Below are 13666 nucleotides of genomic sequence, written 5' to 3'. Positions count from 1 at the left end.
GGGCAGTGTTAACGGCACAATTTATTGCACATTCTTTTTGATACTAAGAGTGATAACTGCTTTTTTGTTATTCAAATATTTTTTTTATTTTTATGTAACTGTCTCAGGGAATGTTAAGTTTAAAGTAATATTATTTATATTTGTGTTTTCATCTCAAATGTTAAGGTGGAAGTAATTTGAGTTCTCTGATTTTTCTAAAGAAACAATTACTATTTTCCATTATACAAACACATTAATAAAATGTCATTTATACATAACATTTAAATTTGTTGTTCTCATTATTAAGTCTGTCTTTTTTATATTGTATATTTATAATTGAACCTTAATTTAGCAAAAGTATGTTTTATTCGATTACTCGATTAATCGATCCGGATATTCGATAGAATACTCGATTACTAAAATATTCGATAGCTGCAGCCCTAGATCTGAGTACTCGCCGATACCAATTACCGACACCGATACTTCTACCACATAAAATAATGCAATGGATTGGAATACAGGTTTTATTTTCTTCTCCGTTTTCAACAGGAAAAGACTGAGGTAGATAAAAAGTAAAATATGTTCACATAAATTATCACAAAACTAAAATATTAGATGAACAGAAATGACAAGTTACAGTTAAGTAACTTTCAAGCAACTGCACTGGTATCAGTTACTGGGATCCCTAACTGTTTTATGGAGTTTGTAGGTTTTTCATTTTGCAGTCTCTATGTCAATTCTAGTAATATTGAGATTTGTGAAGTTATTTAATATTTTTTTCAGGTGGAAGCATGAAAGACAAGAGGATTGAAAGAGCTGTTGGTGTGTCCAAAAACTGGTCAGTGCTTTTTCTTACTCATGGAAAAAGAAAAAAGCACTAGCAGCTGCCCAGGATGAACTTAACCTGCCAAAGCACAAGTTGATTACAGAATCCCCCACCAGGTGGGGGTCGGGTCATGCAATGATTGCAAGGATTCTGGAGCAGGAGAAGGCCATTGCAAAGGTTTTGTCAGATGATAGAAAAAACAGGAACCGGATTCCTTCATGGCAGGACATAGATGTTCTAGAGTCTGTCCACAAGGCCCTAAATCCCCTGGTTGACTTTACTGACGCCCTATCTGGAGAAGCATATGTCAGTGACTACGTTTACATGCAGCCAATATCCGGGTTATGATCGGGTTAAGGTCGGTATTCGGGTTTCTGAGTTGATCAGAATAACCCGTTTACAAGTTACCCGTAACTTGCATAACCCGATTTAAATGCAGACGTTGGGGTAGCGTCAGGACGTATGGACTACGTCAAGACACAGTATGCGTCATTTCCGGTTCTTCTTGTTCTGGTATCCGTGAAAACAACAACATGTTTCCCAGTTCGGAAGAGATAGCAACCGCGTTTGTTTGCGCTTTAGTGCTGGTATTGACCCACCAGCAGCAACAAGTGTGGTGCTGTGCCGCGACTCGCCATGTTGCTCCCAACTTGTTGTCTACTTCCGGTGTTCTGGCGCATACAAGACGTCTCGCTACTCAAAAGACCAAGATTCCTTGCGAACAGAGCATGCGCAGAACACACGCTTTGATGGGGATGTCCCGATATGCGTTTACACGACCAAACATTCGGGTTGGAAAAGGGTTACCCCAGGTGTAGTAACCAGGTTTTTAAAAACCTGGTTATGAGCATATCCAGGTTTTTGGCTGTGTTTACATGGACCTGCGGAACCGGGTCATTGTGAACATTCGGCTTTTGAAAGGGTTACTGGCTGCATGTAAACGCACTCAGTGTCTCTTGTGTGAAACCTGTCCTTCAGGTCTTTAATGAAGAGGTCTTAAAGCCAGATGATACTGACACAGAACTTACCAAGGCCATCAAGAATTCAGTCGCCTGCTACTTAAATTAAAAATATGATGATGTCACTGATGACCTCCTGAGCATGGCAACCCTTGTTGATCCTCGCTTCAAGACCAACTACATCCAGGCTGACACAACAGAGGCTTTAAAGATCAACGCTGTGTCTCAGATGTTGGACGAATGTAAGACTTTGCAGTCCAGACCAACTACGTCAGCAGAAGCCACATCTTAAGCTACACCAATGAAAGTAACAAAAAAAGACTCTTGGCAGCTTTTTCAAAAAGCCCTTTGCTGTTTCCACGTCTGGTCAAACAGATGAACAGGCTGTAGAGGCTGAACTAAACAGTTACCTGCAAGTTCCAAATGCAGACAGTGAAACCAATCCACTGGTATGGTGGAAGATCTACTCCACAACAAATCCCAGAGTTACCCCGGGTTTCCACGGGAGCCGTCAGCAGCACGTTACTGCAGCAGCACGTCTTGCTCGCGTAAGCTGCTGCTTGGCCCTTCCCACGAGACGCGAAGCATCAGGGGAGCAGCTGTCACCGACCGAGCACGAAGTTACACGAGAGACTTCATCAGTAAACACAACAACAAGCAGGAGAAAACTACAACATGGTTTGTGTTTTATGTTCTGCCCGTTTTATAATCGCCAATACGGACCTGAAAAACAAAGGAGGCCGCTAGCTAGGTGATAACTTCTCACGGGGACGCACAGTTAGTAACTTTTTTTAAAAGTAAAGCAACCAGAAGGCAGTACGTTTCTTTATTCTGAAAATCTCGGGAGCTTCTCTCCGTTTCCGCGTCAGATTTCCTGTCTCTCCTTCCCCAAAAATGTCGAACTTGACCCGTTTCAGAGGCGTTGTGCGTAGAAAATAGAACCGGCGCATAAAGGCCGCGACATGCTGCTCCTGAGACACGGCCGACTCGCGCTGCTGACGGCTCCAGTGGAAAAGGTTCTGTTGACCACAGCAGTTCCAATCAGCAGCTATGACGTGCTGCTGCAGTAACGTGCTGCTGACGGCTCCCGTGGAAAGCCGGGGTTAGCCTCTTGGCAAAGCGGTACCTCTGTATTCCTGCTACTAGCTCACCCTCAGAGGGGGCTTTTAGCACAGGTGGCAATATTGTGTCATGCCATTGGGCAGCTTTAAAGCCAGATGCTGTGAACAGGTTAGTGTTCCTGGCAAATAATCTGTCACCAAGTCCTAAGTAATGTTCATCCAGGCTGACAAAAAAGAAACTGTAAAAATCAACACTGTCTCTCAGATGTTGGATGAATGCAAGACTTCACAGTCCAAACCAACTATCTCAGCAGAAACCACATCTTCAGCTACACCAATGAATGTAGGGCTGCACAATATATCGAAAAATTATCGCCATCGGGATAACAGGACGTGCGATAGGCCCATCGCAAAGCACGTCAAAAACGGCGATAAATGTTTGGTTGAACATTTCCATCCGTGTCATACATCAACTTTTTGTAAACCAGCTCTGTTTTTTACGCGAAAGTATTATTTGACCAATCAAATGTAGTCCTTCTGATATGCAGCCAATCAGATGGGTCCGTTCACGTAATACACCAGCCCCCTTCGTTGACCCTTCGGATGGAAAGCTACACCCGAACTGAGTTAGCAACGCCGTTCCCTTGTTCGTCATGCTGGCTCAGAGCAACGAACGCACTTTGTGCTGATGTTTCTGGAATCAGCGCTGCTTTAAAACGTGAACGTGAGTCTGCTCGGTGTCTGTAATCATTTTACCGGGCTGACTCTGACACTTGCCAGTGAACCAACCCACCTTCATGTTGCTAGTGTTCCACCGGGTGGTGATGTTAGCCCCAGGCTCCGGTTAGCTTCCAGCTAAAAGGCTACAGCACTCTCCTCCCAGTCCCACCCTGCTAAAGAGGGCCTGGAAAAGTTCCCCCACACATCAAAGTGATTTTTCCTTTATGAGCTTTTATAACCTTGTTCATCAGGATAGTTGATTTGCTGCTGCACATAAACTGTCAGTCAGAAGCTCTGCTAGCTGGTTATCTTAGAGGAGCTAGCTCAAATAGTTAGCTTGTTATCAGAATCATAGTTGCAGTTTCATCATCTGAGCTGCTTTTTAAGATCCAGGTAAACTTGTTCAATTTGGGGATAAAAACAAACATTTTCACATATTTTCCATGTAGTTTTTTACCAGTTCCTCTTCTGAAAGGTAGACAATTGTTTTTCTCTTTCCACACACACACACACACACACACACACACACTGGCCTTAATAACCAGCTTTAGATATCGGCCATTGTCAACAAAATTCTTTAAAAATCGGTATCGGCCTTAAAAAACAATATCGGTCGGCCTCTCGTTCGAACACATTTTACTGGCGCACAACAGGGTAACCTAGTTGCTGTGGAGGAAAGTAGAGATTGTATGTATCTTTCAGCATCAGCTGGCTCTTCTTTGTTATAATTGTTCTGTGTTTAAAATTAAATAATATTAATAAAATAAATGTTTTGTTTTTTTGTGGTTGATCTTTACTGACATGTCTCGACGTTCACTGCCGTCTTTGACAGAGCAACCACTAATGTTGGTGACATCACCTCTGTTTCTCTGCGGGCAGCAGAGGCCGATGTTGCCCTCTACTGCCGGTGCCGTCGCAATTGATCACCAAGACCCATGAGTGGTCCAGCGTCTATATGTCTTTGTCCCAGTTTATGGTCCTGGGTCCACATCTCCTTATCTCGATTGCCTCTTTGATGCAACTATTTTTTTTATTTTCTGTTGTTCTGTGCTTATGATCCATGTGCTGTCCCAGTCCATTTTGAGTTTCTCTTGTGCAGTGGTCTCAAGAGTAAATCACACATTGCGAGGTGATCTGTACGTTACACAGAAACACAACTCAGCAGAAAAATGGTGATGTTGCTGGACATTTAGCTCAGTTTTATGGCTTTTTGTCACTCTAAACCAGGACATGGAAGTCTGAGTAAACTGACTATCAGATCCTTGAACACCAGGATAGAAATGAACACAAACCACAGGTTAGTAAATATTAACAGAGTCCAGGTGGAGCTGGTTTAATGTCTAAGGCTGACGTTTCTGGCTAATGTCCAGCCTTTGTTGTGGTGCCTGTGTGGAATTTTACACTAAAGATGGCTACTGTGGACAAGTACAAACAATACACCTTGTTCTGGCTAATCTGGAAAGTTTAGATTATCATCTTATCATTCCCTCTCCCTACTTCCTGTATCTGCTACCTGCTACAGCACGCAACATCCAAAGCGCTGAGCTTGGCAGGATGTGGAAATGAAGCTCCCACAGCAGCAGGTTAGTCTGCCGTGACGCTCTTGCTTTCAGCTGCCTCCTAAAAGTAATCGGTTCAGTAAGATAAAGAAATGTCAGTGTAACTATCCAGTTCAGTGTAAGGAAACTGAAATGTTTTGAAAGGGTGTGGCCCCCAGAATGCACGCATAAGCATCAGTGTGTATTTGATGCTAAATGGCCCACTGCACAACAGGTCCAGATGAACATTCCAGCTCTCATCCCACTCTCACACTTCTTGTTTATGAATATTTTAACGAGTGTCACTTTGGTTGTGCACAGACTTTGGTTGTGAAGGCTCATGTTTATTTCAGATTTTAACCACAGCTCGACCTGCATATTTTGCAATCTTGTATCTTAAAGAAACGTAACACAATGCATGTATTTATTTCTCATTTTAAGAAGGTTTGATAATGTTTGGATGAATATCTACTTAGCAGTGGTGTATCGATCGCCTAGACTCTAGACCGTCATTTGCTGAAGCAAAAATATTTTCTCATCTTCTTTTATCTTATTTAACAAGGTGAAATAATAATTAGACATTTCTTTACCTTTGCATTTCAGTCTAGGCACACTCCATTTGGACCTCCGCAAACCCAGCCAGTAATGTGGCTGACCAATCACAGTGCATTTATTTAGAAAAACAATGGTTTTTAAATGTTTTTGTCTGTTATGTAGTTCTTCCACGATGCAACATGTGCAATAAATTACTTTTCGACGTGGCACTGGCGCAGCGTCTTTTCAAGTTCCACCCCAGAACTTAATGGAACAAATCATACCTGCAAACTTGTTTTTGAAGCCAAATATGGCGTACCTGTGAATCGCATAGTTCCAAAGATGTTTTGTTTTGAGGAGATGTGGGCCTCCTGTCAGATTTCTGTCACTCTTGATGAGAATCAATCAGAGAAAGGAGCGAAGCTTCCTCTTTATGTTTATGTTTATTTAATTAGCAGACGCTTTTATCCAAAGCAACTTACAATTAATAACCTAGAGGGCATGTTGTGATCTGTGGGGGAAACCGGAGTACCCGGAGGAAACCCACGCATGCATGGGGAGAACACGCAACTCCATGCAGAAAGGCCGCAGCCGAGTTTCGAACCTGCGACCTTCGTGCTGCTAGGCAACAGTGCTAACCACTGCGCCACCAAGCAGCCCTCTTGTTCACAAACTATCTTTGTTCTAGCGTGTCTTGTCGCCATTTGACCAATCGAAGTCACGGAGACAGCATGCTGCAGAGATGAAGCAGAGCAGTGCTCGCAGTGAGCGAGTACAGGGGCGTGTCCAGGGAGTGGCCTGGGGTACACCCTTGGAATCTGATTGGCCACCCCAGGTGCCAACACACTAATTTATCTTTAAATAGGCTTTTCATTGTCCACAAAAGGCTTAACCATTGGTGCCACCCATGCACAAAGTTGTGCCTCACCTGGGCCACCCCATTTTAAAAGATCTGGACACGCCCCTGAGTGAGTACTGTCGCTTCAACATCTTGCGGTGGTTTTGAACCAAACATCTGTCGCATCGAACAGAATCACCACTTAATAACAGTTCTCCATCAAGGACAGATTTACCTCCTTTCAGCCTTTATAGGGTTTCCTCCGAGGCTGGTTGTTTGTTTGTTTTCTGGGAGCGGAGTTTGGAGTAAACACAGCCAGTATCTAACCCAGTTAAAACCGAATCACACAAGTGCTTTTTCCCCGATAAGAACAATGGCCACGGGTACGCTACAGCCTGACTCGCTTAAAATAAATCCCAGTGTTTGGATCTGGGTACCGGAAGATTTAAGGGCGCGGGAGAAGAAACACGTGATGAGAGAATTTCATAAAACTGTAACATTTCTGTTGCTTTAAAAGAGTCATATCAGCATTTTACCTTTTGCAGTGGTTTCTTAAAGTATTCCAGCAAACGGCTGAGATGAAGCAGCATTTACCTGCAGCTGCATCTCTTTCTACACATTTAATCACAACTCATGAGACCACACCAATAACTTTTAAGGAAGATTGCAGTATTCTGGACATTTTCAGGTGTTTTCATGTTTGGTGTTCAGTGAATTACTCTCAAAATAATTTTTTATGAATATACGATGATCCCTAATCATTTCCTCATTTATGTCAGGCATAATTTTCTTTTTTTCTGAGCAGAGGACCCGTCTAAACCATGTGGTATAAAATGATTTTCATTTTGCAAATAATAATATTGATAATTTCTTTTAAAATGTATTCCAAAAGATTACTTTAGCTGCAAGAATTATGCAAATGTCTGAGCAGATCACTGTAAACCCCACTGATGCAAATTGGCAGTATGTAAAGTCTGTTGAGCATTTTACTGTTTTAAATTGGTTAGATTGTTACCGACAGCAGCTACAGTTAAGGTTCAGTTTTTTCTTCTGACTGAATGGCTGCTGCAGCAGGTAGGTGTCGACTCAGTCATGCCGAGGTTAGGCGGAACCAGATGGACTTCTTTAGTTAAATGGTAAATGGCCTATATTTGACATAGTGCCTTCTAGAGTCATGGAAACCCCCCCCCCCCCCCCCCCCCAAGGCGCTTTTCAACACAATCAGTCATTCACACATTCACACACTGGTGGGGATGAGCTACGATGTAGCCACAGCTGCCCTGGCGCGCACTGACAGAGGCGAGGCTGCCGAGCACTGGCGCCACCGGTCCCTCCGACCACCACCAGCAGGCAACATGGGTTAAATGTCTTGCCCAAGGACACAACGACAGCGACAGACTGAGCGGGGTTCGAACCTGCAACCTTCTGATTACGGGCAAGCACTTAACTCCTGTGCCACCTTCGTGGCACCCGTGGTGATGTTGAAGACGACCTGAAAGCTGGGACTACAACTAGAAACCTTCAAAGACAAATGTTACCATTTCCAACCACATGTGATGCATGAAAAACACATCTTGTTTATGGAATGTGGACTAACAGTGTGTGTGTGTGTGTGGGGGGGGGGGGGGTCCAAATAAACAGAAGTGGGTTGAAGGGCTGACTAGATAAGCCATTCATTCACTCACAGATGACCAATCAGTTGGAAGTAGACAGATTAGGTCTGGTGGACCACATCAGTGGCTTCTTAGTTCGTTTTGGACCTTTCTCGAGCTGAACGTAACAAGCCTAAAGACCAGGAGCAGAAAACTGAACAAGGATGAACCTAGAACCTGTTAAACAACATAACAGAGTCCCTGAGCAGGTCAAACAGCGCACAACCACGCAAACCGCATGCAGCTTTCATCATACTGTGCAGGAGCAGAACACAGAGCCAATTCCTCTGTAGCCTGAGCTACAGGAACTGTTCAGGTGAACCATCCAGTCATTTTGTCTAGAAAACTGTTTCTGCGGTGCTTCCATGGATCAGTTTCACAATGAAGTCATTATTGCTGCGATATTTGAGGTCTTGGACCAGAGTCCATACATCCAGCTCTGCCAGAGCCCCAAACCCGACTTCACAGCCTGGAGACAGGAGACAGGAGTTTCGTGGCTGTGTGGAGGAGGTGGCCCTCCGCACACCGAAACTACTCGGCTGAGAGCTAAACAGGGGAATTCCAGACCGGTTTCTGGGTTAAACTGGTTCATCCACCAGCTTAAAGGTATTAACGTTTTCCAGAAATGCTACTAAACGCAGAGGGAAGGATGGAGGTTACCCTGCAGACCCAAGAGCTAGCTGGCTAAGCTAACCAGCTAGCTCCGAGGGTAGCTGTCCTTAAGTCCCAAACAGCCAAAAGCTAATAACCCCATCTGAGACACCGGCACGCGCTTTAAGCTCTGCCAAGGCGCGACTCGTCCTGTTCGTTAGAGATCAGAGAGCGGTCAGAGTAACACACCGTCCGCCACATCATGGAAAACTCACCCATTCCTTTTCCTTCGCAGCACCTAACAGGATCAAACGTTGGGAATCTTCTAATCCAGCTTGACTCCCAGCTGCTAGCAAAGAAGGTAGATGAGCGAGGAGCGCAGCCGAACCCAAACACGGCACCGTCTACTCCCGAAAAACAACCATATCCGTTAGCTCCAGCAGCGGTGGTCTGAAGATTACTGTGCAGGAAGTTAGCCAGGAGTCTCCACCTTTCTTGGACGCGCCTCCGCGGCTCGCTGCTGCTGTCAGAACGCTGGAGACGGAAACTTCGCGATGCTTCAGGCATGACAGCCCTGCGAGAGGATAGGCTCCGTGGAATGTTCACACACACACACACACACACACACACACACACACACACACACACACACACACACACACACACACACACACACACACACACACACACACACACACACACACACACACACACACACACGACCAGGGCCGTGCAGAGACCTTTGACGGGGCAGGTGCTCAAAGTAAAAAAAAAAAAAGGGGGGCACTTATAGAGCAATCCAACAAGTTAGAAAATTGAGATAATGAGACCCTTGGATTCAAACAACATAATAAAAATATATCAATTAGTGTCATTAGTGTTAATGTTAGTTCATAAATAATAGTTTTAGTTTTTAAAGCTGACTTATATCTAGAGATGTTACAACCACATTTTTGCCCCTGATCCGAGTCCAAGTTGTTTGATTTTTGATTATCTTCCAATACTGAGTCCTGCTCTGATACCAGGTGGTGATGCAACGCGTTATAAAAGAAGAAAGAAGTGGTCCTTCTGTCTGTATTTGTCATTTTGTTCTTTTAGCCTGAAAAGGTCACTCATTCAGGAAGTACATTTAACAGAAATCAAGATACTTTATTGCTATTGCACAGGTGTACAACCAAAGATATTTTGTGCTTACTAAAGACAGCTCTAGTAAGAGGTAGTAAAATAAATGTAAAATAAATGCAACCACAGAGACTTATCCAGTGTGATCTACAGCTATGTTAGCTGAGATCTTTTTCCTGTCAGTAGAAAATTCTTGATCCCATTCCATGATCTCACTGAACTTAACAATAAACATGAGAGCTCTGCTACCAACCTAACAACAACACACTTTACACAAAGGCACCATCATCACATACGTGGCAGGAGTCTCAGAGAAACTTACAAGAATCTTCTCCAAACACAACATCCCGGTAAACTTTAACCCAACAGCACCCTCAGACAGAACCTGGTCCATCCAGAAGACAAAACACCCAAACAGAAGCTCAGTGGGGTCGTTTATGCAGTCCAGTGTAGGAGCACTGTCCAGATGTTGACATTAGAGAAACTAGACAACAAGTACACAAGAACATAACACAACACAGGAGAGCTGCCTCTTCAGGTAAAAACTCTGCAGTCCACCTTCACCTGAAGGACAAGGGACACACCTTTGAAGATGACAAAGTCCACATTCTGGACAGAGAAGATAGATGATTTGAGAGAGAAGTAAAATAAGCTACCTATGTCAAAACGTGAAAACCCCACTTTAAATAGGGGCGGGGCTTAGATTTCACCCTTCCAGAACCAATAATGCAGCTTTGGTCAAGGTCAAGTTTACTTACAGAGCGCATTTACAGCAGCAAAGCTACACCAAAAAGCTGTACAAGGTAAAACAAATCAAGATACAACAAATCAACAATAAAAATCTAAAATAAGATGAGCACACAACAGTCACAATCTAAGATAAAAACTGTTAAAAACTATTAAGATGCTCAAGTCAACCTGCATTAAAAGCCAAATCAAAAAATTGCGTCTTAAGAAGGGATTTAAAATGCTCTAGATTCTGTTTGGTCCTGATGTTGAGAGGTAGCTTGTTCCACAGTTTGGGCCCAACCACAGAGAACGCTCTGTCGCCGCGAGTCTTGTGGCGGGTTTTTGGAACTGTTAAAAGAGCTTGAGAGCTGGACCTCATGGTTCTGGCAGGGACGTAAGCGGACAGCAGCTCAGAGACGTAAACTGGGGCCAGGCCGTGAAGGGATTTAAAAACAAAAAGTAAAATTTTGAAACGGATCCTGTAAGAGACAGGAAGCCAATGGAGAGAGTCCAGAACCGGGGTTATGTGATCCCACTTGCTGGTTCCAGTCAGCAAGCGAGCCGCTGCATTTTGGACCAGCTGAAGTCGGTGTGGGGAGGACTGGTCCAGGCCAGAATACAGGGAGATGCAGTAGTCCAATCGGCAGGACACGAACAGGTGGATGACATGTTCGAGGACATTAGCAGGAAGGTATGGCTTCACCTTTGCTATCTGCCTTAAATGATAAAAACCTTATTGGACCACTACACTCACCTGTCTATAAAGATTACAAGAACCATCTAAAAACACACCAGGTTTTTAACACAGGGTTTTAGAAAACCAGAACACGGTTAACCCTCTTATGACCATAAATATAACTGTTTTTTTTGTTTTGTTTTGTTTTATGGCTTTAAAATTGTAATAAAAGTGTAAAATGTTTGTAACTCTGCTCCTTTTTTCAGAACAACCTCAGCTTTCAGTGTCTAGTTTGTTTTTGTGTTTATGTTTATTAAAGTCTGTAAAACTGCAGCTTAAATGAAAAAAAAAACAGATTTGAATTTTCTTTACATTTATTACTGAACAGGAACTTCAAAATGACTTGAGCAAACTATGGCAGAAGAACTACCGGTATTTAAACTCAGAACTGTGTTGCAAACACTCAGAAAACAGTGTGACCCCTGACCTCATGTTAACCAGTTTAATGACTGCAGCCTGTCTGTGACCACAGGTCTACGCTCTGGTCCAGAGAACGGGATACAGTAAAATAAATACTAGGCATCATAAAATAACACTCATGGGCTACTTCACAGCTGTAGCTACATTTCTACCAGCATTATGAAGATCAATAAGCAGAAAAAGGTTAAATCTAAACATTTCATTACAAAAAGTCAACTAATAAAATTCTGCACTGATAACATTATATTTTCAGCTAAATAAATATTTATTGTACGTATAAATAAAGCTGGAATGAAGCCGAATCATTTAGTAAACAGTTGAGTGTTCAAATAAAAACCAGTGTGACTTTAATCTGTCCCTCCTCATGTCACCAGCTACAGAAACAGCCTTCTGGGACACCTGACCAACCAGGTGGATTTTATTTGTGACGTTTCCATAACTTTATAAAAGCTGCTGATGAAGATTATCAGATCATCTCCTCCTTTCGGTTCTCTGCTCTCCCGTCGCGGTTCCTCCGTTTCTTTCTGTGACGCTGCAAAGCTGGTTTCCTTCTAATAGCGGTTTTTGGAGTAACATGAATTACATCATGTAATACCTCGTTGGAAAGCTCGTTTTATGTACTTTTAGAAACCGTTTGAAGTATTTTTATTCGATTAGTAATTCAGAAGTTATGACCCAGAGAATCTAGAGTGAGAAACATCCGTGATTCTTTGTGAGTTTCTTCAGCACTTCGGGAGAAGTCTCTCTCCTGTTGCATTTTCTGGCCCAGACATGCAGCTACCTGACTCTGCTCCACACACACTAACCACGGATTCAAACGCACGTAAACAAAAGCTCTGATATTAAAATCTATCCAGCTGACGTGAAGCAGGCAGAAAACAAACACAGTTAGATGAACGCAGGCTCCTGTCCACAGGGAAAACACCGGTCTGTCGTCTCCATGGCTACAAGGTAGAGCGACAGCAAGGACAACCAATCACATGTTAGTATGATGCGGCAGAGCCAATCAGTGAGCTTGTAGGCGGGTCTAAGGGAAAATAGCCTTCAGCTTGAGGCGGCTGCCTCCGCATGGTCCTAGAGCCCAATTTGTATCACAGTATAACAGTTTTGTATGGTAAAATCTGACGAACGACCGGAAAAAGGGCACTTTGGGCACTTCGGACAAAAGGGGCAGGGTCTCAAGCACCCTCCGCACCCCCCTCTGCACGTGCCTGGTATCGAATGAGAACGGATAATGACATTCACAAATCAAACTTCCAATCTTGCAAATATCCACTTTGTTTAATGCAAGTGATGGTGCTCTACACAAGAATTTTGCCCTTTGCAAATGGTTGCTAGTATTTCACTGATTGATATTTTGACCATTGTGGGATTGCTGCGGGAATGGTTCCAAGTCCTCAATTTATGGATCTATGAACAAGCACATTGCAGTCCAGTCATATTTAGTAGTCTTTCCACTATACCCTCAAAGTTCTAGGGATTCATGGTGTAATGGTCAGCACTCTGGACTTTGAATCCAGCGATCTGAGTTCAAATCTCAGTGAAACCTTTGCCTGTTTTGATATCTAGGACAATCAATGGTGTCCAAGATTTCTCTTTGAAATTTTCATTGAAGGAATCATGAAATGTATTACTTGATTTGAAATGATGAAATGAGAAATTGTCTTTTTTCAAAATGCTAACCAATGCAAAGTGTTTCACCCACTCATAGACTTTGCTGAAACCCGGGATTGAACCAGGGACCTTTAGATCTTCAGTCTAACGCTCTCCCAACTGAGCTATTCCAGCAGACAAAACTGTTCATCCACCCAAAAATGCCAAGTGACTATATTGGATCCAACAGCATTCCACACTTGGCACTGGTAACAAACGTTTGTCAGTTGAGTTTTTCAGTTGATTGCCTCCAAGTCTGTGATGGTGGGAAATGATCAAAAAGCTCATCTACATATGAAGGAACTGTA

General features: G+C 43.2%; 1 protein-coding gene and 2 non-coding genes across 4 annotated transcripts in view; 1 reads left to right on the top strand and 2 right to left on the bottom strand.

The window, feature by feature from the left end:
- The window catches only part of cd2ap (CD2-associated protein), a 73853-nt gene extending 64563 nt beyond the window's left edge, over positions 1–9290 (bottom strand). The window contains exon 1 of one of the 2 annotated variants that reach the window (XM_054735979.2): positions 8974–9290. In XM_054735979.2, the coding sequence (XP_054591954.1) occupies positions 8974–9265 (292 nt within the window). In that variant the 5' untranslated portion in view covers positions 9266–9290. The remainder of the gene's footprint in view (positions 1–8973) is intronic. The other variant, XM_054735980.2, reaches the window with a different exon arrangement.
- Positions 9291–13182: 3892 nt separating this feature from the next.
- trnaq-uug (transfer RNA glutamine (anticodon UUG)) lies at positions 13183–13254 on the top strand. The gene has a single exon. It is a non-coding gene; the product is annotated as a tRNA-Gln (tRNA).
- A 166-nt stretch (positions 13255–13420) lies between these two features.
- On the bottom strand, positions 13421–13493 carry trnaf-gaa (transfer RNA phenylalanine (anticodon GAA)). The gene has a single exon. It is a non-coding gene; the product is annotated as a tRNA-Phe (tRNA).
- Positions 13494–13666: the final 173 nt, after the last annotated feature.

This window comes from Nothobranchius furzeri, chromosome 2, assembly GCF_043380555.1.
Source record: "Nothobranchius furzeri strain GRZ-AD chromosome 2, NfurGRZ-RIMD1, whole genome shotgun sequence".
Lineage (NCBI taxonomy): Eukaryota > Metazoa > Chordata > Actinopteri > Cyprinodontiformes > Nothobranchiidae > Nothobranchius > Nothobranchius furzeri.
This window is presented reverse-complemented; position numbering and strand designations above follow the sequence as displayed.